Source organism: Abramis brama, assembly GCF_963993115.1.
Source record: "Abramis brama genome assembly, chromosome: 7".
NCBI classification, from domain to species: domain Eukaryota; kingdom Metazoa; phylum Chordata; class Actinopteri; order Cypriniformes; family Leuciscidae; genus Abramis; species Abramis brama.
In genome coordinates, this window is record NC_139969.1 from 40,979,204 (window position 1) to 41,005,232 (window position 26,029).

Genomic DNA, 26,029 nt, shown 5'->3' on the forward strand with positions numbered 1-26,029 from the left:
GTGTTGATGACAACACGGTGATTTATGAGTAGCCTACAGATTTGTTTTTTGCAAATAACTAAACCTGCCTGTGTTTTATTCATAGTAACACATTTCGTCTTTTTCAATATATAACTGTTGGTCCATTATTTATGAGTCCTATTAAGTGCACAACATAAAACAGCTAATGTTTTCTTTCCTGAAATGGAAAGTTATCCTTAAGTCTCATAAAGTGTAAAATGTAACTGGCTATTTTATCACATGAGAATCAAAGTGCATTTGTATAATTCCTCACATCATTACTGTGTCACGTGTGACATGAAGATTTATTTTAAAACCTTACGAGGACTTTCAAACCGCAAAGCAATCAGAACTATGGACATTTATAAAGAATTCAATTCTTTTTTGTTTTGTTTTACTTTGATTATTCACATTTACCCATTTCTGTTCTTTTTTCTTTTTCTTTCTACTTCCTCTTTGATATGTGAATATTTTCTTTAATGTCGTTGCTATGAATGTTATCCTTAGCTTTCATTACAGTAGGCTACCTGATGTTAAAAATGTTATTAATGTTTTATGATACTATATATGTGAAACTTATGTTACATGTATGTTTTGTTGGAAATAAATGTTTTAAAAAATCAACAATAACCACCTTTATTCTAATCTGAATGGCTTTAATTACACCTGTGGAAATAAAAGACTTTACAAAAGACACTGAAAATAGGGTAGCTAATATTTTATTGCTAATATTTCAAAGCTTGCTAATTAAGAGAAATAGACAGAGTTTAAATAGAAATATTTATCGATTCGTCATTGTGCGACACACATCTGACTGACACCAAACTCCACACTGAAGGCTTTTTAGTGACTAGAGTTCACCAGGAACACTATTCGTTGGATAAATTCATTTTTATTTATTTTATATGTTGCTTAATTTGTTTTTCAATATTACATGTTATTTATCTTTTATATAAATTAATAAAAGAAGAGTGAATGAAATAATAAATGAAAGGTAGGCTATACAAATTTAAATAAATTGAGGAATCGTTGTAGGCTACTTGAAACTATACAAATATTAAAATATGTACGTTTGTATAATATCTTTTTTATTATTATTTACAGCTACAATATTTTTTAAATGATTCATGTCTTCTCCATACATTAGTTCCCTGTAGGCAGACACTGAACACCTGTTGCGTGTAGTTACAGGCAGGTAGGAGAGATAATCCAGCCAATGAAATAGCGAGATGCTGGTTGCCTGACAACAGGCTGGCCAATGAGCGTCGCGCTTGTTTATTTGGAAGAGCGGAGGTGCGCTTCAAATCACCCAAACATCTCCTGCGCTCCAGGGCAGGTGGACGACAACACTCGCACTGCAGTCTCTCACACACTCGCTCGGGATCTTTCTGATCTGAATCACGCGAGCACATGCTTATCTGACGGGTTGAATACGCGGAGCTGCATCTGATGTAAGTCGACATGTGTGTGACTGTGTTATTAGCGCTGTGCTAAAGTTAAACCTCGGGCTGTGTCTCTAATGTCGTGTTTCCTACATAGACTGCGTGTCTAGGGTCGAATGGATGTGTTTAACCCGCCTAGAAATGCTGTCTAGGTAGAGGACTGAGACAGACCCACTGAACGCCAGCCAACGGTCATTCACTGAAATAAACACGTTATGTTTCTAGTAAGTAATGTTGCAGTGAGAACTGAGAATATTGAATCAGACTGAACGACTGCAGATGAGTCAGTGTTGATAAAAATGAACATTTCTGAAGCAATGGCGTTTTTAAATACAAATGTATTGAAATTGAGTTAGTTACTCGAAGCTTTTCCACACACGGGGTGTTCTGCCATAAATATATTGAGTTTGTTTTCTTTGCATGAATGTAATTTTTGTTTTCCTTTGATTTGGACCGTGAGGGATCGATTGGTTGTGGTTTGCTATTGGTGGATCTCATGTGAGTGACAGGTAGCCCCGCCCTCGCGCCAGTAAACACGTCATCGGAGATGATAAATCTGAGGGAAGTTATTTTGTTTTAAGATTATGAGGCAGTTAAGATGACGATTTGACTCGGTGTGCTTTATTAAAGGACTGGCTTAATACGATCTTACCATAACTTTTTAGGGTTTTTATATGTAGCCTAATTAATAGAAAATGAACCCTGTAAAACAGCTCTTGCCATGAGAATAGTGTCAACTATCTACCTTAATCTTCTCGATAAATCCTCCCTAGCCTTTCTCTGAGCAACTTTTTTTTTGTTTTTGGTTTAACATAATGACATTTAGCCTACTGAAAGCAAAGTACAGTTTAAAACATGAAATGACTCCAAGCATAGATGATTAATTATTAACTTGTTGTTTCACACATGCCCATTATCTGTAGGCTACGCCATAAACGCTGTGTCTTGAAAAAGGCTGTTTAACAAATGGCTAAATGGGACTACAGATGTTGCCGAGGGCTTTAAACACAAATGAGTAGGACTAATACAGTCATGATAACTATCTAGATAAGCTCAGTCTGAAAGAAAAGGCATTTATTAAAAAAAAAAAAAAATAATTACACATTTCCAAAAAATAGAAAAGGTGGGAACCAGATTCATCCACAATGCCACAAACAGAGCGCAGTGGATTTCTTAGGCGTAGTGATGGTGACGTTGATGTCATGTGATTGTAGTGTAGTTAGTTTATGGCCTATCTTGCTTTCTGAAGATTCTCTTGATGAACAAAACGTGGAAGACTCATAAACTTGTGTTGGTTGCAGAGCATATTTCCTGTAATAATCCAGAAGCCAGTGGAACCTTAAATTTAAAGATAAAATTGATGAAGTTATTATATCAAATTATGCTTTAAATATGACCCTAAAGCCAGTAGGTCACAGCAAGTCTCCATCCTAATGAGTGAGTCATTCATTCAATGATTCATTCTAACGGCTTATTCAATCTGAAGCATGTGACTCTTTATGAATGAGTCATTGAATGATTCAATCAAACGATTCTTTCCAAAAATGCAGATTTGTTAAACGGAGCAAAAAAGACAACATTTATGTCCAAATGAAACACACTTAATATTGAAGGGTTGGTTCACCCAAAAATGAAAAAATGAAAAAAAAAAATTCGGCTTTTATTCACATATAAACATCAGCGACCATAAACTGAAGCTCAGCCGTACTTTTTTGACACATAAGAACCAACTCATTGGTTCTTGCTGAAGCTCAAACGTGCTGTGTAACACGAGAATGAACCTGATTGGTTCTCTCACGTCAAGCGAACATGCTTCAGCTTCCCGTTTACCACAGCTGATGTGTGAGTTGATGATTGTTTACGGTAATAAAATCCTAAATTAAATCTGATCATCATATAAAGTAGCCTGACGTCGTCATACTCAGACTCTAGTCTGATCTGCTCCATTGAGCTTTGATTATGGAAAATGCCTCTGCACTCAATTGGATAGACCTACAACTAATCAGAGCAACAGCCAATCAGAGCAACGGAGTAAGTGACGTTTGTTCTTCATTCATGTTTCCGATCGACAAGTGCCTTGATCGCGGTTCTCTGTTCCTCTTTTAAGATGAATGCGCTGTTGATATCTTCTATAACAGACGCGATGGCGGATCTACACATGATGTTTCATAAACTACGTTCGGGAGGAGCACGTTCAAATAATCAATCCAATCAACTTGTAATCAAACTATTACCATGTCTACCCTATCAGCATGAGAGGAAGCATATATTTATTCACTCTGTCAACTCACCTAACATTCCTTGACAGTTTCCAGCATCCCTCCACTCACTCTCGGCTTGTTCTTCCAGGAATACGGGGGGGGTACTCTGGGTTCGGGCCGAATACCGAGCCCGGCCTCTCCTCGGACAGCACGCCAAATACGCATTTATTCTATCTGACTTATTTGTAAGTGTGAACTCGTGAAATCTCAATTCTCCAGCGGCAGTCATCTTTGTTGTAAACGAATTCAACCCAAGCGCTCGTTGGTGACGTGGATGATTACGTTACTGTTGATCATCTGTCCATCATCGTATAAAGCCCGCCCTGACAATTTGATTGGTCCGAACAGCTTTTGTTCGGGCATAATGGCTCCTCAACGGATCGAGTCCAGACCGAACTTCCCGACCTAAACATTTGTGAGCGGGGCTAAGTTCGGCTGGCATCCAGGCTACATATAAAGTGTCTCTTCAGAAAATTAGCTGTAAACAGCTCGGATTAGTAGAGATTAGTTTTACAATCTGTGATCAAACAAATGATTAGTTTGAAGTGTCTAAATGGTAGTTGTGTAGCTCTTAATGGAGGGACACGCATCTCCTGGATCTGATTAAAAATATCTTCATTAATGTTGTGAAGAATAAAAGTCTTTCGGGTTTGGAACGACATGAGGGTGAGTCGGTTATGGCAGAATTAGTTTTTGCGTGAACTAACTAACCCTTTAACTAGTTTACTGAGCTGTTGTGTATAATCAGTATCACATTAGTAGTTGTGCTGATATTTGTGAAAGGTGTCAAATTATTAGACAGAATTTGTAACTCTTGATTAGGATGGGATTGCCAGAGGACGTCATGTGTTCAGAGATCTGTGTTTGAGTAATGTAAAGCAGATCTGCAGAAGCCAAGAGGATTTTAATGGGAATCTCACTGAGCAGTTTTAGAAGAGTGACAGAAATCCATCTTGGTGTTGGGAGGTTAATATGTTGTTCATCTAAATCCAGAAGATGTCATTCATCACTGTTACTCTCTTCAAATGTGACGGTTGCCGTTTCAAGTTGATATTTCAGTCGTTTGTTTAATCTTTCAAAAGTCAAAATTGACATTTCCTATTTTTTTCATGGAATGTTGCATTGTTTATTAAATTATTTATCAGTGCACATCCTTATTTTAAAGTGTCCTAATATCAGCAACATAAACGTGCCCCCCCCCCCCCCCCTCCCCCTTGCTTCGACAACAAGCTAGTTTGCAATGCCCACTTTCTACAATTGACAATTGTTACACTTGTCTTTTCCCCCAATTGATTCCATTTCACATTCTCATTTCTTGAATGCATTTTTCAGTGGTGACACACAGACCCAGCTAATCAATAATGAAATCAACTGTTGGTGTTCATCATTGAGTAATAGTTGTTGTTTGACGATTAGCCCTAGACTAGCCCAGCTCAGATTATACCAGCTCTCTTATGTCACAGCTCTGCCTGACTGTACTCCGGTGTTCTTCAGATGATGTCTGGACTGATTAGCTTGAGCTCTAGATGAGTGTATAGCTCGTGTAATATAAGTCATTACCCAGCCCTGAGGAGTTTTCCACCTCGATCCTCCTGTTTTTCCTGCTCTCCATGTCTCCTCAACCCGCTCTGTCTCGCGCTGGCTCTGTAATCCTGCTGTTTAATCCGGCTTCAGAGGAATCCTGTAATCCAGTCTGACGACTGTGCTATTTCAGGAGCGATGATGGCCGAGTGCTAGCCTGCTTCTGGGAGAGCGGGACAGCCAAGAGTCCCGGCCGAGCTGAATGTGGACGTGATGGGAGATTGGTGGACTCCAGCAATGATGCCAGATCCGTCTCTCGGTGAGCCTCAAACATGGGAAGAGTGTGTCTGGGACTTGGGTTTGAGAGACTGGGCTAATTTAAGGATTGTTTATAATGAATCTGTGTAATGTTGCATTATATTGAATCTAATGTATTTCTCTCTCTACTTTGTCTGTAATGAGTTGGAAGGAGTAGTTTACCCCAAAAAGAAAATTGTCTTTCCAACTGGTCAAATTTGCACACACTTTGAGGCTCGTAACTTTTAAACAGTGAGTCCTGGAAAGTCTATTTATTTTCCCCTCTAATTCCTGGACTCACGCCGAGTCGAATGCATAGCGTAGGTTAAATTCCCAATCAATTTCTGAATATATTTTTCACCAAATTTTCCTCAGATCCTCGTCAGAACACCCTGAAATGCTTTATTCGTATCCAATATCTTGGCAACACCACTGCCTAATGTGTTGAAACTTATTTAGCATCAGTTCTGCTTGGACCCATAATTGCTGCTTGCATCTATATTATTGTTGTTGAGCTTTTCCTGCACTTAAACCTATTTACTTGCTTACCTGTTTTGCAGCTGCTCGACACCATGTTAAAGCAGTCATGTTAGGCATGTCAAGGCGGGCTCCCATAACCGGCTCTGCCTTGTCTTTTGTCTTCTGTGCAGACACCAAAGAGCTCTCCAGTATTTCTGGGCTCAGCATGTCTCCCTCCAGGCGAAACTCTGCCCACTCGCTGCACTCCAGCATGGCCCTGCCGAAAGCCTCCTACAGCGTGCTGAGTGCGTTCTGCACCGAGGACAACATAGCCCAGTGCATCGCGTACATCAATCAGGTACATCACACAGGGCGTGTTCAAGTCTTGCTCATGTGTTAGGCGTGGTGTCGACGTTTAAACTATTACTATTGTTTATCTGATGATTGATGAGTAGGGGTGTCACAATATATTGGAGTACAAAAATGCAATAATATGTATCATGGATAGTGACAAACTGTATTGTGTATAGTTCACCCAAAATGAAAAATTAACAGAGTTTTAGTGTCAGTACTACATTAAACTACTATATATTATGTTGAATATAATGTATAATAATGCAATGGGGGAATATTTGCGGGTCCTGATAATGCCACATGTCAGTAAAAAGTGTCCTACATTATTTTAAATATATCTAGTCAGTGACAGAGATCAAGCATATTCATCTAAAGTAATTCTGTATTTTCAGCTTCAGAATCATGAATATTGTTATTCTGGCGTCTCTATTGTCCTGTGCTTTGGGTTTCAGCACCAAAACCAAGATTATTCATTTACACACACAATGTAACACCAAATTTAGCATTTTAATCAACAAATTGTTAACCTTTTATCATATGTCTTGGAGTATCGTAGTATCGTATCGTGAAACGTATTGAATCGTGTCGTGAGGGTATCGTTACACCCCTATTGGCGAGTATTGGTGTTGCAATATTCTTTTTCAGATCACCGTTCATGTAGTGTGTAATAAAGCTGTTTGTGAAAGGTTGCAAAGTTCCAGAGCTCAAAGTGCAGAAAAAACTGAGTAATTGTCTTGTGAAACGAGTCATCAGTAACTTCTGTCTTCCTGTTCGAACTTGCGTAGGTTTGACACCATTGCTGTTTGTATCATGGTGTACATGTACTTTTGAGGCAGCGTAACACACTCTACATGTTAAGAGCTAATGTTCTTTCATAGGTTCATTTGATGCTGTTTTCAGATTTTATAAAGCACTTTCACATTCGCAGTACATTGAAACAAAACTGCAAAATGGCTTGTGTGCCAGTGAATGACCTGGGTGGGAGAGAACGCTAGTTTTGAGTTTGGATGTTGGAGTCTACATGGTACATAATGACTGAATGACCTTTATAAACCGTGATAATGCAACAAAGTTTCTGCTGTACAGCAGATCTAGAAGAAAATAGCGTCATAGTCCAGGTTAAGTTCAATAATGGTTCATTTTAGTTGTAAAAAAGTTACTTAGTTCATTCATAGCCGCTCTGGAGAAAACAGTGATGTCATCGTCGTATTCGCTATAACAACCGCCTCGCTCTACATTATCCCGCTTATTACATGGCTACCTACCAAATAAATCAATAATTTGACACAAAATATTGATTTAAAAATGAGTTTGATTTAAAAATGATTGTATTGCTTCCGCTAAAGAAAATAGTCCGTTCCGTCTCTACGGTTAGAATCCTGCGTCCATAGCAACGCTCTGTTTATCATGGCAACGGCAGACCGCATTCTACATTAGAATTCAACCAAGCCATGTAATATTGTTGAATATTAAGGTGCACTGTGTAATCTTTAGGAGGATCTGTTGACAGAAATGCAATGTAATATACATAACTATGTTTTCAGTGGTGTATAAAGACCTTACTTAATGAACCATTATGTGTTGCCATTTCTGTCTACACCAGGGGTGGGCAAACTTTTTGGCTCAAGGGCCACACTGGGTTTTAAAATTTGACAGAGGGCCGGTGTTGTGCCGAATTTCGACCCCCTGCCAAATTATTACCCCCCTAGTATTGGTAGGTTTAGGATTAGTTGTGGGGGAGGGGTAGGATTAGGGGTGGGGTTAGGATTAGGCAATCAGGTACTGACTTCAAGGAGGGGGGTAATAATTTGGCAGGGGGTCGAAATTCGGCACAACACCTGCCCAGTAGCAGATTATGAAACACAATCTCATGAAAGTGCGTATCTATACCACAAATTTTATTTATCGTGCCATTTATATGCCAAAAATGTTTTTTTGCGTGCATATCTACGCACTGTAAACCCCTTGGTTAGGATTAGGGGTGCGGAGTGCGTGCCTATTACACGCCATAAAGTGCGCATCATATGCACGCGAAAACTGCGTATCATAAGCACTACAAATACAATTCTTGGTATTCGCACTTTCATGAGATCGGGCTGAGCAAACACATTTAGGTTGTGGCAACGTCTGCGCGAAATTGACTGCGCGAATGTGAGAGACGACATTCTGACAATACATTTTTTATGCTAACTTAGATATCGCCCATTTAGCATGTTATGTTTTGAGGTTAATTTTTAATTAGTCAGATGTTAGATAATTATAGCCTATACTTTTTAAATATTGTTTATCCTTATTATTATTTAATGGGCCTAACAGTAAATTAGAAACAAAACACCTACAAGTGTACACTTAGAAGAGTAAAAATGACAGAAGGTTACGTTAATTCAACTTTATTAAAACTGCACATGGCAATCAATTTGCACTTCCAAAAGTCATGCATTTGTGGGAAAAAAACGAAATAAACGAATATATAAATTTATTTTAAGTATAATAAAATAAAACATAAAAAGCAAAGGCAGATCAGAACATTTAATGAACAAAACCGGGTTCTGTAACGTTACATGGCAGACAGGGGAGCGTAGCCGAAAGCCGGGCGATAAAGGTCGGTAAACGGAATCAGTCAGGATACATCCACAAATCCAGAGGAGCAAAGAAACTAAATAGCAGACAAATCAAAGGAAAAACTAAACGGGTGTGCAAGCGGTTACCACACATTTTTTTCTCTGAGTTTCCAAAAAAGGAAAAAACATTAACGTGCAACAAGTCTATGGCTTAAGTCGCTGTCTGTTTGGTTTCCATGGTGACGCGTCACTGCTTGTTACGTGAGACACCGCAGCCACAACAGCGCTTAATGAATGATGATCTGCTTTTATGTCATTTTTCCTTTTTTACATTTGTTAGCTATGGCATAAAATATCTGATATTCCGATTGTCAAATATATGCAACGCAATACATATAAAACGCAAAGTATTGCAAGAAAAAGGCAAAATGAACGCGATCTTAAGACAATTTTTTAAATACTCGACGGGCCGGATTAAACAGCCTAACTGTTTGGTATGTGGCCCGCGGGCCGTAGTTTGCCCACCCCTGGTCTACACACAACATCGGCATGTTACATCGGCATGTTTCTACAGTGGCCCAGAGCGGACAAATGCGCTTCGTCACTGTGTTGTTCTTCATGCAAAGCTATAGCTAAAGTCAGCGAATAAAACACTGACACAATAATGAACAAGTAACCATAATATTCACAATAACATCGTTTTACTGAATCATCAAGTAAACCTAATTTCTTAATTTATCTTTGTAAAGAAACCTCATTGCTTAACTGGCTCCTCTCTGCTGTCTCAGACGATGACATCACTTCCTGTCTGCCACTAACTTCTGTTGGGTGCAATTCGCAAACTCACCACTAGATGCCGCTCTAAATCACACACTGCAGCTTTAAGTACCGTACATGTTCATCACATCTTCTTAACTGGACTGTTGTGGTGATCATATGTGTTGTCCTGGTTCTCCTCAGGAGGTGTGTTCGCTGGGCTTGTCTGGAGTGAGTGTGGAGTGTACCTCGGGTGGTCTGAGCGCGGTGCCGGTGTTGAACGTGCTGTATGAGGTGCTGCAGCTGCAGAGGAGAGCTCAGCGTGCCCATCACGAGCTGGAGAACCAGCAGATGAAGAACACCAGTGACCTCGAGCATCTGCAGCACAGCCACTGTCGACTCAAAGTACTGCGCCTTCTGCTCTACCACACACTCACACACACACACATCAGCCAACTTTACAATGCTGGGCTTTACAGGCCTGGAGAAGGCATGGACAATACTCAAATCTTTAGTGCAGGGTTCCTCAAACTCGGTCCTGGAGGGCCGCTGTCCTGCACAGTTTAGCTCCAACCCTGATCAAACACACCTGAGCAAGCTAATCAATGTCTTTTTATTTATTTATTTTATTTAACCTTTATTTATCCAGGTAAACTGTTTGAGAACCACTTCTCATTTACAAACATGACCTGGCCAAGAGGCTACAGGAATAAATAGGGACATACTGTACAACTGTACATAGTCAAACACATGACACACATAGAACAAGCAATTGAATTAAAAAAGGTAGACAACAAAGAAAAGAGAAAAAGAAAAAGAATAAAGTGCTTAAATATGTGTGTTTAAATATGGTTCATAATTGTCAGCAGGAACAAGAGTCAACTATGTAATTTTGGAGGTTTTGCTTAAAGGTGGAGATTGGGATCAGAGATGTAAGTTTCAGGGTATTTTGTAGTATGTTCCAGTCGTGTACTGCTGCAAAGCGGAAGGCATTACGTCCAAAGATAGTAGAAGTAGGGGGGGTACTAAATTTAATCAAATCACTTGATCTTGTGTGATAGGCGTTATGAGCAGCATGAAGAAGAGATGACAAATAGAGAGGTGTCTTGCCCAGGATTGTCTTGTATATGAAGAGAAACCAATGATGGAGCCGCCGGGTATGAAGGGAGGGCCAGCCCACCAGTTTATACAGGTCACAGTGATGAGTGTGAAAGGGTGCATTAGTGGCAAAACGGATGGCTGAATGATAGAGTGTGTCAAGTTTTTTTAGGGCTGTGTTTGGTGCCATTCTGTAGATAATATCGCCATAGTCCAAAATTGGCAGTACTGTCATCTTAACGAGGGTGCATTTGGTAGCATGAGTAAAGGAAGCTTTATTGCGGAAAAGAAAGGCTAGTCTAGCTTTGACTTTTGTTTGAAGGTTATTGATGTGTGTAATGAATGACAGGGATGAATCCAACCAGATACCTAGATATTTATATTTTTTGACATACTCCAGAGCCATACCGTTCATGCAGGTGATTGTAAGTGGAGTCTCGATGACTGGTTTTCGGCTAAAAATGATACATTTTGTCTTACTGGTGTTAATACGGAGGTGGAGATTGTCAAAGAACTGCTCTATAGAGGTGAAACTGAGTTTAAGACTGGAAGCCGCAGAATTGGGAGAGGAACCAACTGAGTACAAAATGGTATCATCTGCATAAAGATGAATCCTGGAGGTGCCAGCAGCTCTGGCTATATCATTGATGTAGATAGAAAAAAGGGTTGGGCCCAGGATGGAGCCTTGAGGCACACCTTTAGAGATATTAAGTGGGTCTGACATAATGTTTTCAACCTTCAATTGCTGGGCACGGTTGGTGAGATAATTGGCAAACCAAACACAGCTAGAGGAGGACAGACCAATACTGGAAAGCTTATGTAAGAGGATCCTATGGTCGACAGAGTCAAAGGCCTTGGCGAGGTCTATAAAGGTGGCAATACAGACCTGTTTGCTGTCTAATGCTGTAATTACCTCATCAAGGACCTTTGTGGTGGCTGTTATGCACCCATGTCCTGTCCGAAAACCAGATTGCATGTCAAATAATATATGATTTTTATCCAGGAAATCATTTAACTGTTTTTGGACGAGCTTCTCCAGAACTTTGGCAAGGCATGGTAGGATGGAAATTGGGCGGTAACAATTTGGATCAGATTCAGAACCCCCTTTGAAGAGGGGAAAAATTATAGCTGATTTCCAATCAATAGGGAACTCAGAGAGCTGTAGGGACATGTTAAATAGTCTTGTGACGGGAGCGGCAATAATGCGGGATGCTGCTTTTAAGAACATGGGATCAAGACCATCAAGGCCAGCAGATTTGTTTGTGTTCAGCTTGGAGAGTTCATCCTGGACTTCAGAGGTGGAAAGAGGCATAAAAGAGAAGCCATTGTTGCTTGATGGAGAAAGTTGGGCATCTGCTGAGGTTGTAACTGAAGTATCCATTGAGACAAGATTAGGGTTTGACATTGTAACTGTATGGGTTGCATTAATAAAGTGATGGTTTAGAAGTGAGGCCATCCGAGACTTCTCAGTAATAATGATGTCATTAAATAACATAGAAACTGGTAAATGAGGTGAAATAACTTTATTTTCCATTACCTTGACTGTTTTCCAGAATGCCCTAGCATCAGTGCCACATGTGGTGAGTTTTTCTTTAAAATGCGAGATTTTGGCATTTCTGATAGCCTGTGTTGCTTTATTTCTGCATTGACGGAAGGCCAGCCAGTCAACTGGAGTTTGGGTAGAGCGGGCTTTTCTCCAGAGAGCATTTTTATGATGAATAATCTCAGCCAGGTCATTGGAAAACCAGGGACTATATCGATTTTTTTATTCTAATTTTTTTCAGAGGGGCATGCTTACTCATAATCAGACTGAAAGTGTTTTTAAAAAAAGACCATGCCTCTTCCAAGAGGTGGAAGGAATTCAGGATCACTAGAAACTCACAGCTAGGTGTGTTTGATCAGGGTTGGAGCTAAACTGTGCAGGACAGCGGCCCTCCAGGACCGAGTTTGAGGAACCCTGCTTTAGTGAATATGCATTTTTATGATTCTACTCTTCTTTAAAATATTTCATATGCAAGATATTGTCATTTAATTAGTGTTATTATTATATTGTTATTTCAATATTTTAAATTGGCTTTTATTTTTTATTAGTTTATTTAAATATTGCTAGTGTTAGTTTAGTTTTATTTCCAGTTAATAATTTTAATGCTTCAACTTAAACGAAATGAAAATTGTAGAAATAGTGCCATCTATTATGCACACTGCTGTAGTGCTGAGTTTAATTATTTACTCATTCAAAATAGGATAGTTCAGAGTGAAGTAGGAGGAAATGGTTGTAATGTAAAGTCCTAATGTGTGTGTGTGTGTGTGTGTGTGTGTGTGTGTGTGTGTGTTTGTCAGGATCAGTTGGAGCACACGAGGAGAGAGAACTCAGGCCTGCATGAGGGTGAGCGACAGCTACAGTTGAAGATCAAAACCTTACAGAACTGCCTGAAGTCTGAGAAAGAGGAAGTAAGACATGCTCACGCTCAGACAGGCGTCACGACTAGGGATGCACAATATTGCATTTTGGCCGATATTCGATATGCCGATATTTTCAAACTAATTTTGTCCGATACCGATATATATATACACATTTTCCCCCTGATATATTTACACTTTAATTTTACTGAAGAGAAATCCAAGTCTCTCTCCTGTACTACCTTTACCGTATTACACTCATGTGTTGTAGATAAGGCAATACACAAGACAAACAAAACAACATTTGATTCTACCATTAATGTATAATTTTACAAATGTAGACATTCACCCCTGAAAAATAGGTAAATTATTTCACTTGGAGAATAAATGATATGCCATTGCCACATTTTATTTTTAAGTTCAGACTTCAAACTTCAGTCCTTAGGAGTAAAATAAATAAAACTAAATTTTCAAATAAAAAATGTACATCTTACATTCCTACTTGAACAGGTCTTCCAAATGCTCCCCTGTTTTCGGTGCTGATGCGGTGGTGACCCGTTCATGTACTGTAACATGAAAGGGTGGCGCTGCCAATAAAGCAACTAAAAGCTGTCACAAAGAAGCGCAAAAGTAATGATTATGAATATGTCAAATATAGCAAGGAGACATTTTAATTGTTTATTAATAAACAAGTGTTTTCTGTGTCGGCTACAAAGATGAAGTTGACTGACTCGCGATCTTCGGAGTAGGCTAGTGAACGCGTCAGAGAGAAATGCACATTTCGAATTACATAGTTTTCTTTCGTTTTGAATTGTTCTGTTTAAAAATATGATTTCAAACGTTCTGTAGATAATAGATATATTTCTCAGGTCTGTGAGGCAAGTAGGCTATGCTGAGTTTCGTTTCATTTATGAGACGAACTCCAGTTCACGCGTGCGCCTCCGTGTCGTGATCTATTATCTGCTTTACTTATTATTTATTAAATCCAGGCAATTGGTTGATGATACAATTAATACAAAACGAAATTCACTTAGAAAGGCTTTGTGCTTTCTGTTTGAGGTCTCTGTGAAAGTTTTAAAGCAGTCTCTTTTAGTGCCGCTTTCAGAGCGCTCACGTCCGTAACCGAGACCTGTCACTGTTTTTCCTCATAAATGCGAACACGAAAAATAAAATAAAATGAATATTTTATGCTCTGTGGAGAGCATAGTAGCTTGGAGAGCTTACATTAGTAAGCTACAGGACATCGTCTTTCAAAACATGACCTGCACGAAAGAGAAAAAAAATTAATGCGTCATTGTACCCAGCACTTCTGAAAATGCACTTGCGAATGCGTCTCTGTCCCCAGCACATTTCAAACCAAACTGACGCTCATGCTGGAAATGCCTCCACATGTTGGAAGTTTAAGTTGCTGGCGCTCATGCTATGTTCATGGTCGTCACGTGCACATAGGAAACACGCCACCCTATCGGCAAGGCTCATCGGCAGAAATATTCATATCGGCCGATTTAAAGCTTTTATCGGCCGATACCGATGTTGTGCCGATATCATCGTGCATCCCTAGTCACGACTGCAGATCACGCTCACTGCTGTACTTTTGTTCTTATAAAGAAACATTTTGTTTTTTATTCTAAGTTTTACGCCATAACCCCCAGCAAACAAAATACTTCATCTTTTACACAATGCCAAACTGAATGATCAGTGTATTGCAAAAGAAAATGTATATATTTTCCCCCCCTCCGCATTGTGAGATGTAAACTCGTGAGTTATGAAGTATCTCTCAATTCTGAGGGGAAAAAATCGGAAATATAAAGATATGTTAACCTTTTTTTCTTTTTTGTGGCTGAAACGAGCCTTCATACTGTTCAGTGCTAAAATGGTGAAAATGGGATGCAAAAAAGTCAAATTTCTTTGCATTGTGTCTCTACTATTAAATGAATCATTAATAAAGGTTAAAGGGGTCCTATTATGCTTTTTAACTTTTACAACTTTAGTTAGTGTGTTGCTGTTCGAGCGTTTAAAAGATCTGCAAGGTTACAAAGCTCAAAATCCACTCCAAAGGGAGATATTTTATTCTGTGAGATATTTTATTTAACAGAATCTACTTTTCAAGAACTACAACGAGCGGCTCGTTTGGACTACAGCGTGATTTTTCCGGATCTTATGAAGTCATAATGTTACTCATTTAAATAATCTCCGCCCTCGGAAGGCCTGGATGAGCTGCATTAGAGAAGACCGTGTTGTCTCTGTCAAAGAGACGCTGTTTTTTCCACATTCCCAAAACTCAATTGTTTGACCTTCCTAAGGCTGACGAACTTAGAGAGGTTAACATTTATTTTAAACTGTTCCTGAACATTATAACATCAACGTTTATCAGCACATTTTATGGAGAACAGCTTGTTTACTGTAGCTTTAGGAAAATTACTTTACCTCCTTTGGAAAATTAACCATGGTTTTGTAATCGATTACTGTTAGTATTGTACGGTGGCTGAGAAGTGCAAAACAAATCACAATTCCGAAAACAAAACAACAAATTATAAAGGCAATGGAAAGACTAAAAACAAATTAACAAGTTAGAAAACGCAACAACAATTTCGAAAACATAACAAATCAAAAAACACAACAACAAATCTGAAAACAAATTAGCAAGTCAGAAAACACAACGACAAGTCAGACAAAATGGAAAAGGTAGGTATATGTGGCGAATGGAATACTGACCGCTGATTGGACGAGACATCTGTCAATCAAGACATGCAGAAAGTACAGCAGACTGCGGCAGGAGAAAGTCGATTCGCGTGTTTATATTGCACTTCTCGGCCACCGTAGTATTGCCATAGTTTTCCGACTAATATCACGATTAAATGGTGGATAACACCATATCTATAATGCATAATAAAATTACAAAAAACATACCACTCTGAAATCCGTGCTTGTAAAGTCTTTGCATGAAATCCGTTCTGCACGATCCTCTTGTTCGTTAACATTGTCAGGGTCTGAATAAGGCGCAAAATGGTTTGAAATTGACGCCATTCTTATTTATATTTACACTAGAGAAGAACTTGCGGTTATGAAGGGGTGGAACAATTTACACGCTAAGCGCTGCCAATTAAAACACACTGGGACATCTGACCAATCAAAGCACATCTCATATTTCAGGGGCTTCATCGAAATCTGTAAGCTGTAATAATGTAAAATATGTGTTTTGTACAGTCAAGCATGAAAACATTCTAGTACACCCCAAAAACAAAATCAAGACTTCGTAAAAGGACATATTAGGACCCTTTAAATGCCCTTTAAATGCTGTTGGTTGGTTTGTTCATTTGTTTGAAAACTGTTAGACTCACAATCACGCCTCACTGTTACTGTGTGTGTTTAATATTCTGCAGGTGCAGAAACTGCAGAGCATCATCTCCAGTCGAGCCACACAGTACAACCATGATGCCAAGCGGAAAGAGAGGGAGTGCTCCAAGCTGAAGGAGCGGCTCAACCAGCTGCTCGTGGACAAGAGGGACAAGAAGCTCGGTGAGCACCTGTTGCTTTATTCTCTTTTATTTGGAAAAGAAAAATATAATGCAAGTTTAGTTTGAACTTCACAATAACATGGACATATTACACACACATCTTTTCTCTTTTTCTGCACTTCTGCTCTAGTTTGCGTAGTGCAAACAACTTAAACTTAACAACTTAAGCTTAATACTTGGCATTACTTTTTAATGACAAAAAAAGGTTCTATGTAAAGAGAAATGGGTAACACTTTATTTTACAGTGTCCTTGTTACATATGTTACATGTACTTACCATAGTAATAACAGTAAATGATGCATAATTACATGCAACTAACCCTCAACCAAACCCTAATCCTACCCTAACCCTATAGTAAGTACATGTAGTTAATTAATATTACTCAGTACTCAAATATATAATTACACTGTCACAATGACCCCTTAAAATAAAGTGTAACCGAGAAATGTCTTAATGATTGCATAATTCCTTCATGTTTAATGGGTTAGTTAAATCCATAAAATGATCCCATGATGGAACCCCTAAAAGGTTATAATCACTTAAATGTATGAATGTTTTACCAATCCTTATTAAATATTCGGGTCTTTAGTGACCCCGGTCTATATCTAACACAGATGGATCTCTAACTGTTGTGATAATAACTCTCTGGATATTTTAATAACTATTAAAAAAAGAATACAATAAAGCATATTTTGTTACCTTTTGTAACTTGAAAGAGTTCATTTTGAGCAGATGCTTTCCCCCATCATCACTGTCCTCGTCAGAGCTCATTTCCCAGGACGTTCAGCATCTGGCTCATATTCACCGTCTCAAACATATTCTCTTCAAAATCAGTATTTTGATCGCTGACAGCTTCTCCATCAAGTGACCGTGGCACTAATATTTGATTCGCTCAGTACTCGCTCTACAATCGCTGAGCCATTTCACGTTTTGTGTTTATGACTGCCGTAATTGAGTGAAACATCACGTCATCATAGTGCATCAGACATTGCCTCCTTGAGGAATAATGGTGAGTTTAATTTGAGTCAGAGATTCAATTATTGTTGGGCAGAAAAATATCTTGCATACCTCGGGTCACTAGCAACTATTTTCTTTTGGCCTTAATATTTGAATATAGTTTTATAGCAGGAATATAAATTGGGCTTTAGAGACGGACATTTACAAGATAAATGAAAAATATTGCCATTATTATCTCCCCACAACCGGCAGCTGATAATTGCAGTTCCTCCTATCATAAAGCATACACTTTTTTTTTTTGACAACAATGGCACATTGAGTTGATTGACAGTGAGAGTATAATGTTACAAATTATTTCTGTTTAAAATAAATGCTGTTCTTTTGAACTTTCTATTCAGAGAATTCTGAAAAATAAAACGTATAAATGTTTCCACAAAAATATGAAGCAGCCCTTCAACAACGATAATTTTCAACAACGATAATAAATGTGTCTTGAGCATCAAATCATCATATTAGAGTGATTTCTGAAGGATCATGTGACACTGAAGACTGGAGTGATGCTGCTGAACATTCAGCTTTGATCACAGGAATAAATGACACTTTACTATATATTCACATAGAAAACATCAATTTTAAATTGTAATATTTCACAGTATTACTGTTTTTACTGTATTTTTGATTAAATTAATGCAGCCTTGATGAGCAGAAGAGACTTCTTTCAAAAACATGCTGGTGATAATCTTAACTGTATTAAAAGCTGACTTCAAATCTATAAATAAGGCACTGTCATAGCGTGTAGACAGTTGAAAATGAGTTATACTGTATGAGTTGTGGTTCTGTTGGTGCGGTCTGGTACTTTTGAAGACCTTCTGACAAAACCATAACAGAAAATCTTATAAATAACATAATAGAACAAGAAGTCTCTCCATTTTCTCATCTGGCTGAAGATTCATAAAATATCACTATACTTCAATATTTGCTCTCCCTATCCAGCCCCAAAGCATGATGGGAAATGGAAATCCTGTTTTCTATATATTTGAGCTACTCGATTGAAACATGCTTTTTCTCTTAATCCCTCAGGTTAACATTTAAACTTAAATATTTGCACCCATAGAAATGCTGAAGTATACTGTATGTTTTTGAGGGGGGAAAAAGTTGATTATTAGATATTTTTAGATATTTTAAATGTATACCAGAAATACTATTTTTCAGAGCCTGTTTATATATTCCATGTGTAGTATAATGCATCATCTATCAATTTAGCTTTTTTAAAGAAATTACAGTTTTGAGATTTCAGTCACTCTTTACATAATGTGTCTTTAACTACTCTGTACTAACATTTAAATTAATCATTTGATATGATGCATTTGTTTACATACATGTTTATAAAATAAGTAACATATAAATGACCTGCTTGTAATTCCAGCTATAATGACACTGTTGACCTTCCCTTCCCTTTTAACCCACCCTTAAATCTCCCCGTACCACCAAACCTGTCCTAACCTGACCCGCATCCACCTCAATAGCAGCACAAGTGTTAGACAACACAACATCAGCACAATAAGTACCTAACAATTAAAAAAATCAAGTAAAGTAATCCACAATATCCAGAAAGATTTGAACAGTGCATGCGAGGTTATAACATCTCTCTCCTCTCTGTCCTCATGTGTGTTCAGCCATTGAAGTGTCCAACTATGTGGGAAGGTCCGATGGCAAGAGAGGCCTTTGGAAGACGGGCAAGATGGAGGCCAGGTAACGCTCGTGTGTGTGTGTGTGTGTGTCACCAGTGTCATCTCTTACACTGCAGACATGTGAGCGTGTGCTGTTGTGTTGTCAGACACGAGGGTGAGATGTACAGGGCTCTGCTGAGTGATTATGAGGCGCGCCAGAGATCTCTGATGCTGGAGAACTCCGAGCTCAAGAAGGTGTTGCAGCACATGAAGAAGGACATGATGGCCATCCTGAGTCCCAAGAGCCTCTGCGTCGAGGCGGAGCCGGCGGAGGACAGCCTAGAGCAGGTCTGAGCTCAGTCAGTCACAACAGTCTGTCAACTTTAAAAATATATAATTCATCAATGCTCGTTATACTAAAGATTTTTTCGTTTTATCCCTTAACTCATCTTTGATCACGGAAATTAAATATTACATATTTAAAAGTTTTTTCCTTGAAAAAGATTTATTTGTACCTTAAAATAGCTTGAATGTAACTCGACACCCTTGCCTCATTTAGTATGTGCGGTTCTATGAATATGCAAATGAGCCCCGCCTCCACTCCCCCACTTGAATCAGGGCTATTTTTGTCCTCTTAAACTGTTAAAATAAATGTAGCAAATATATATGTTGCAGTAACATTAGTTACAATAAGGTTTCATTTGTTAACATTAATGTATTTGCTATCATAAACTAACACTGAGCAAATACATTTATTACTGTAATAAACGCTGTAGAAGTGTTGTTAATTATCAGTTCATGTTAATTAATGCACCTTATTGTAAATGTTGAAATAAGTTAGTTGAAGCACTAACATTATTAACTGGAAATAAATAAAGCTAAAACTGAAATAAAAATTTAATTAAACCTAAAATAGCAATATTTTAATAAATGACAAAAGCACATAATGCAATTACTAAACTAAACATGAAAACTAGAAATATAAAACTATAATAAAATAAATTTTCTAGATTCATATGTATTACTTTGACAACGACTTTATGAACTGGTAATGGAGGCACACGAACTTTTCAGGTGTTGTGAAAAAAGTCTTGTTGTTTTGTAAGGGCATGCGGGTGAGTGATGGCCTGTTTCTCCGTGTGTGTGTGTGTCCTCAGGCTGTGTCTGAGGGCGAGGAGGACACTGCAGACTCCAGTCGAGAGACGCTAGAGCAGTCGTGTGAACAGGCGCGCGAGCAGCTCACCAACAGCATCCGCCTGCAGTGGAGGAAGCTCAAGAGCCACATGGAGAGACTCGACAGCCAAGGTACACGCGACTCCTGCTTTCCTTCTCCAGCGAGTTTAGGACACAGCAATAGAGTCATGTGTGTTGGACCCGGAGACAAATTAACATTTGCAACCACAGCGATCGCCTCTGAGGACAGAATACTTGCACTGACGTAGTTTTCAACACTAGGTATTTTTAAATAAAAACGGCACCATGCTGTGAATCAGACGAACTCACAAAAGCATTGTTCAATTGCTCAGGCGTGTCATTCAAGATAAACTTCAGACATTTTTAATAGTGATTTATTTTGGAAGGGGATTCACAGTTTTCCGAGGTGCAGTTTGTCTACGTCCAGGGACAGAAGGACTTCAGGAGTGTGACTCTTGTGATTGGTGTTGTCAAGAGCACACCTCCTTGATTTACACACGCATGTTAACCCTCTGAGGTCTGAGCTGTTTTCTGGGCCCTGGAGGTGTTCTGACATGCTCTGACATTTCTGTTACTTGTGACATTTTCATGGCTAAAGTCTAATTACACTGTATTCAGCACAAACTCTGCTACAATAATATATCAACAGCATGTATGTAAAAGTTTGTAGTTTTGAGATAATGACATTTATGCGTGGTTTTTGAAAATACAAAAAAAAATTCTCACTGAAATAAGGCCATGAAACCCATACTGATTATTTCTTCACAAGACTTTTGAAAATTGTATGACGTAGCCTAGAATATTTGCTGCAAAACTATGTGAAAATCACCCTGACTGCTCATTCAGATAAGACAATATATTGATTTAAAATTTTTACGACGTGTTTTGTGTGAAAAAGCCTTATGCGAGAGCTCATTAATATGTAAGCTTTTCTCACCTGAGAAAGACAAAGACCCTCCCCTAACGGCCCTATTAGGAGCTATCAGGCCCCTATCATTCTGAGCAACCTTGCACAATACTGTAAATGAGGAGATTTAAAAAAGAATGGCTTTTAAATTGTTTCGATTTATTTACAACACAACATAATCCAAAGATACACAACAAATGCCAAAAAAGCACTTCAAAGACAGAGACCTTTGTGCCATTCCTAAAAACACTGTACATACCTTTCATTTCCAAGATTTTCACTTTACCATGTTCACGTACTGAGACTCATGTGAATGTTGAAGTCCTCAGTGGCATCTGGGACCTGAAAAAAAAAAGTGAACATACTGATATCAAGAGAAAGGCCTGCACCATTTTGGAAATAAATATTAGATTTTTCTGGTTAAAATTGCTTTTTAAAATTCCTTTTTAAAATTCACAGAATACACACACACACACGTTTCCAACGATATATAATATAATGAACACCAGGTTTGTTGTGCCTTGTAGGCATAAGGTATATGCGCAGTGCGGATAAAATAATAATAACAATAAATAACCTATAGCAGTATAAATCTTCCAAAAGATTTCAGTAACAACTAAGCTAGAGAAAAATATATTGATTATCATGTTACTTCAAATGTTTCCATCCGTTATGATGATATGAAATGAGATAATAATAAAAACATGAAGCCGTTTGGTGCGTTTTGCTTTCATCCAAAATATGATACATTCAAACGCGATCGCTTGCAAAATATGATACATTCAAACGTGATCACGCTCAAATATAAAACATTATGGTTACCATAAACATATCTATGTTTGAGCAGATATCCACAAACACAGTAAACACGGGTCTAAATATTATAATATTCCCCATATATCTAGCAACAGTTCAACTGCAACGTGACATTTATGCAACAATAACAAACTAGGCTATGTAAGAATTTCTTACCTTATCTTTCTTGTCTTCAGATCGCGTTCTTCTTCTTCTGAGGTAGCCTAAATCCAATGTAAGCTCAGGCACGTCTTTCAAACTCGACGAAAAGTGAAGTGAAGTGTTTTGTTGTTGAGGTAACGAGCGCGTTCGCGTTCCATGTGGAGATTTGCATGTGAATATCTTTTGCGCGAGTAGGCGTGGCCAAATTAACTGTAATGAGCAAGCGTTTGAGAAGCTGGACATCTTGTTGGTTTTATACAAATTACTTAAACAGAGAATATTTGTTTTCGTTTTGAATCCGATCATTTAAAAGTACACACTTAAATGTTTATAAAGGTATATGGCTCATAAATGTGTGACAAGTATTCGCTGAGTTTTGTTTCAGTTTATAGACGTGCTCAAGAAAAAAAAAGTTCACCGCGACAGAGAGGCAGAACGCACACCCTGTTTATTTTCTTTATTTTACAAAAGCACAATGTTTTGATTTGATTGTAAGTGGACACATACAAAAGGAGAAATATCACAGATTCTTTTTTTATATTTCTTTTTTCTGTATGACCATAAATGATGGAGTAATTTAAGTTTATAGTGCTACAATGTGGAGAAAATCCGGCAAAACGCGCCCGCGCGTTTATCGACCTCAGAGGGTTAAAGGACATGTAGAGGAACGTCATGACGTCACGGACGGGGCGATGTCAAATCCTGGCCTCTCAGAAGGGGGAGGACCACTTGGGAGTTAGCAGTGTTATTATTAACTATTAAAAGCATTTCTGTTAATTCAAATAAAGCTGAAATGCAATAAAACATAAATATTAGTTGAAAAACTTTACGTAGTGTACCTTTAGGCCCTCTAGCTCAGCGTTATTCAAATGGCGGACGGCTTGGTGCCATCCGGACCGCGGGACATTTGACCGTTTCTGCAGATTAAAGTGAGCAGCACATCAATGCAACAGAGCGCTTCACACACCACAAACACTCGGGGTTGTTCATGGTAATGATCTTTCAGAGCTATATCTATAATATTTAATCTAGAGCTTAAAGTGCTTTGTTCAAGCCCTTTCTGCTCTGCATGTTGCTTCTCTCTCCCCCTCGCTGTAAACCTTAAAGCGCCATTATACGAGCTGCGTATGACGTGGATATTTTAATAACAGCAGCAGCAAAATGGATACTTTCAGTAAAACACTGCAGAAAAGGAGAATGCAGCTAATACAGTTATCTGTGTCTATCATACAGATGACTCTGACCCTTCAACTAAACCAGGTGTGAGAACACTTCATATGTGGCGTCTTTTAGATGTGGGTTTTTTTTAGCGTTATTAATCAGCATATAAAGACCATTTCATAATAATCAATGTTCGAATTTGGAAAATTATTTAGAGATGTCAAGGAAAGACAAAACAACTTTTAAATTACTATTTAACTTTGTTTTGTTCACATGATGAGAGTTTTGATTATTAGATTATGTGCATTGTTTGTTTTTAGTAGTTTTATTGCTTTGATCAAAATGTAAAAGTGGTCCTTGCTTTTCTTAAGAGGTTAACCTGCACCTTAGTCCCAGGGCCTTCTGTGGGCCAAACACAAAGGTGTCTAAATGTAAAGTAGAAAAATAGCCTATTAAAACATCTGATCTAACCTTTTTATATTCATATCCAGTTGGGAGAAATATTTCCTTTTTTGGGATAAAGTTTTGGTAAAAATTCTTAGAAATCACTGTTTTGGCCCAAGATTCTCATCTTTAATGACTAATTTGAGTGTTTAATGTGTGTTTTTTTTTTTTTTTTACAAAGTACTACGGCAGCCTCGATGGAAATGTATAAATGTTCCTAAAAGTATTATCCGGACCTCCGCTGGGAAGGAAATATAGAGACCGAACTTCTGGAAACTTTAATTGAATACCCCTGCTCTAGTGGTTTAAAAACAAAACTGCATGCATTTTGCATAAGAAGGTTGTTCTGGCTGTGCTTGGGCTCTGTGAGACTGCAGATGAATATGGTTATCTTGCTGCTCATAAATCATTCACTTCTAGGCTTCAGAGATATGACCAGTTTAGATGAAAGGATCTCAGGATGAAGATGTTACAGTAGCTTTGCCCATTAATAGATGCACTACTTCCTTGAATGAACTCCAGCACAACTAACATGAGATGATCTTCTCAACATCTATACTGCTTTACAGTGAACTCTGTTAGAGAGATGCATATGGCACTTTATCTGTTCAATAAAACACTTACTCTCCTGTTGAGTAATAAAACACCATCATATCCATTTTTACAACAGTTCAAACCCCTCAGTTCTCCATCTCCTGAAGCCAAGCTGATGTTCATTCTTGTTTTATTACCAGCTCTGTCTCGTTGTCTTTTCTCCAGAATTCTCTCCTCTGTACACTCACACACACTCCCACACCCCCACACCAGACACGCATATACACACACACACAAACACACACTCCCATACCAGACAGACACACACACACAGCAGACAGACACACACTAACCCTACCCCTAAACCTTCTACCCATCACACACACACACACACACACACACACACACACACACACACACACTCCAGACACGTGTCAGAGCAGCCGGAGCAACTTTACTCTATTTACGGATATGACAAGATGTGCACGGGCGAGTGACACATGTACACTTGTAGTTCCCGCCAAAACCGTCCTGAGAGGTCTAAAATATCAACACTTGTAATAGACTTACCATAGTGAATCAGGGTAAGACACAAACACGTTTTGGAAGAAGGACTGATGTAGGATTGATAACAAAGTTACATAGTATACGGCTGCGAGTTCATATACTGCTATTGAATGGCTGCCGCTTGGTTGACACATTTGAAAAACCACACACAGCATTCGTGACGGTCATCCACACAATCACAGTGGATGAATCAATGTCTTCTGAAGTCAAGCAATAGGTGTGTGTTAGAAAAATACTTTTTTTTTTATATTTTATTTTAAACCCTTTTTTTAGTGTCACTTTAAATGCTGTTCTTGTTCTTGAACATTCTCTAGAGTGAGTTGTTCAGTAATGGGTCTTGATGAATATCTCTGCGTGTGTGTTGCAGTGTCACTGGTGGCGTGTCAGGAGCGTGAGGCCGAGGAGCTGATGTCCAGGAAGGATCATGAGGAGGAGATGCAGCGGATACGACTGGAGCTGCAACAGTGTAAAGAGTTCATTCATGTGCAGCAGCAGCTTCTGCAGGTGAACAACATCAAACACTAATAAAAGTGCATAAAACCTGAGCAAAACGTTTCTTATTTAATCAGAACAGTGGGGTAGTTGATGTGCATAGTCCACTCTATGACTCAATGACACTGTTTTTCATATTTAATACTGTAAAAGTGCTGTATAAACAGGACTTGACCGGAGTGCTGAATTGTAAAGCTGGTTCAAACATCGCTGTGATCAGCTGCTTTCTGAACTGCTGTTTTCTCACCGCTGTTATTTTTGTTTTATTTTGTTATTGAAAAGAAAGCACGCAGAACATATGAACATATTCATCTAAACGTCGATCTTACGGCGTCAGGATGTTAACTGAGCTCTTTAGATTTGAGTTTTGGAATGGCTTATTTTGACTGTTCTCGATCTCCTTCGTGGTTTCTTTATAGTGGAGTGCAAAATGCGTCCACACTTCAGCTCTGTGCGCTGTGGCATGAGCTGGTGTAATT

At 38.5% G+C, this 26,029-nt stretch overlaps 2 protein-coding genes across 4 annotated transcripts in view; both read left to right on the plus strand.

The window, feature by feature from the left end:
* ccdc13 (coiled-coil domain containing 13) overlaps positions 1-26,029 on the plus strand; it is a gene marked incomplete at its 3' end in the record, with an annotated part of 264,989 nt that overhangs the window by 82,444 nt on the left and 156,516 nt on the right.
* The window catches only part of ssx2ipa (synovial sarcoma, X breakpoint 2 interacting protein a), a 30,486-nt gene continuing 5,724 nt past the window's right edge, over positions 1,268-26,029 (plus strand). The window contains exons 1-10 of one of the 3 annotated variants that reach the window (XM_084120598.1): positions 1,268-1,451; positions 5,418-5,543; positions 6,172-6,338; positions 9,856-10,056; positions 13,090-13,200; positions 16,533-16,668; positions 19,301-19,376; positions 19,462-19,642; positions 20,452-20,599; positions 25,426-25,562. In XM_084120598.1, coding sequence (XP_083976724.1) covers positions 5,498-5,543; positions 6,172-6,338; positions 9,856-10,056; positions 13,090-13,200; positions 16,533-16,668; positions 19,301-19,376; positions 19,462-19,642; positions 20,452-20,599; positions 25,426-25,562 — 1,203 coding nt within the window. In that variant the 5' untranslated portion in view covers positions 1,268-1,451; positions 5,418-5,497. Of the gene's footprint in view, positions 1,452-5,417; positions 5,544-5,686; positions 5,774-6,171; positions 6,339-9,855; positions 10,057-13,089; positions 13,201-16,532; positions 16,669-19,300; positions 19,377-19,461; positions 19,643-20,451; positions 20,600-25,425; positions 25,563-26,029 lie in introns of those variants that run through there. The other 2 variants (XM_084120599.1, XM_084120600.1) reach the window with 2 other exon arrangements.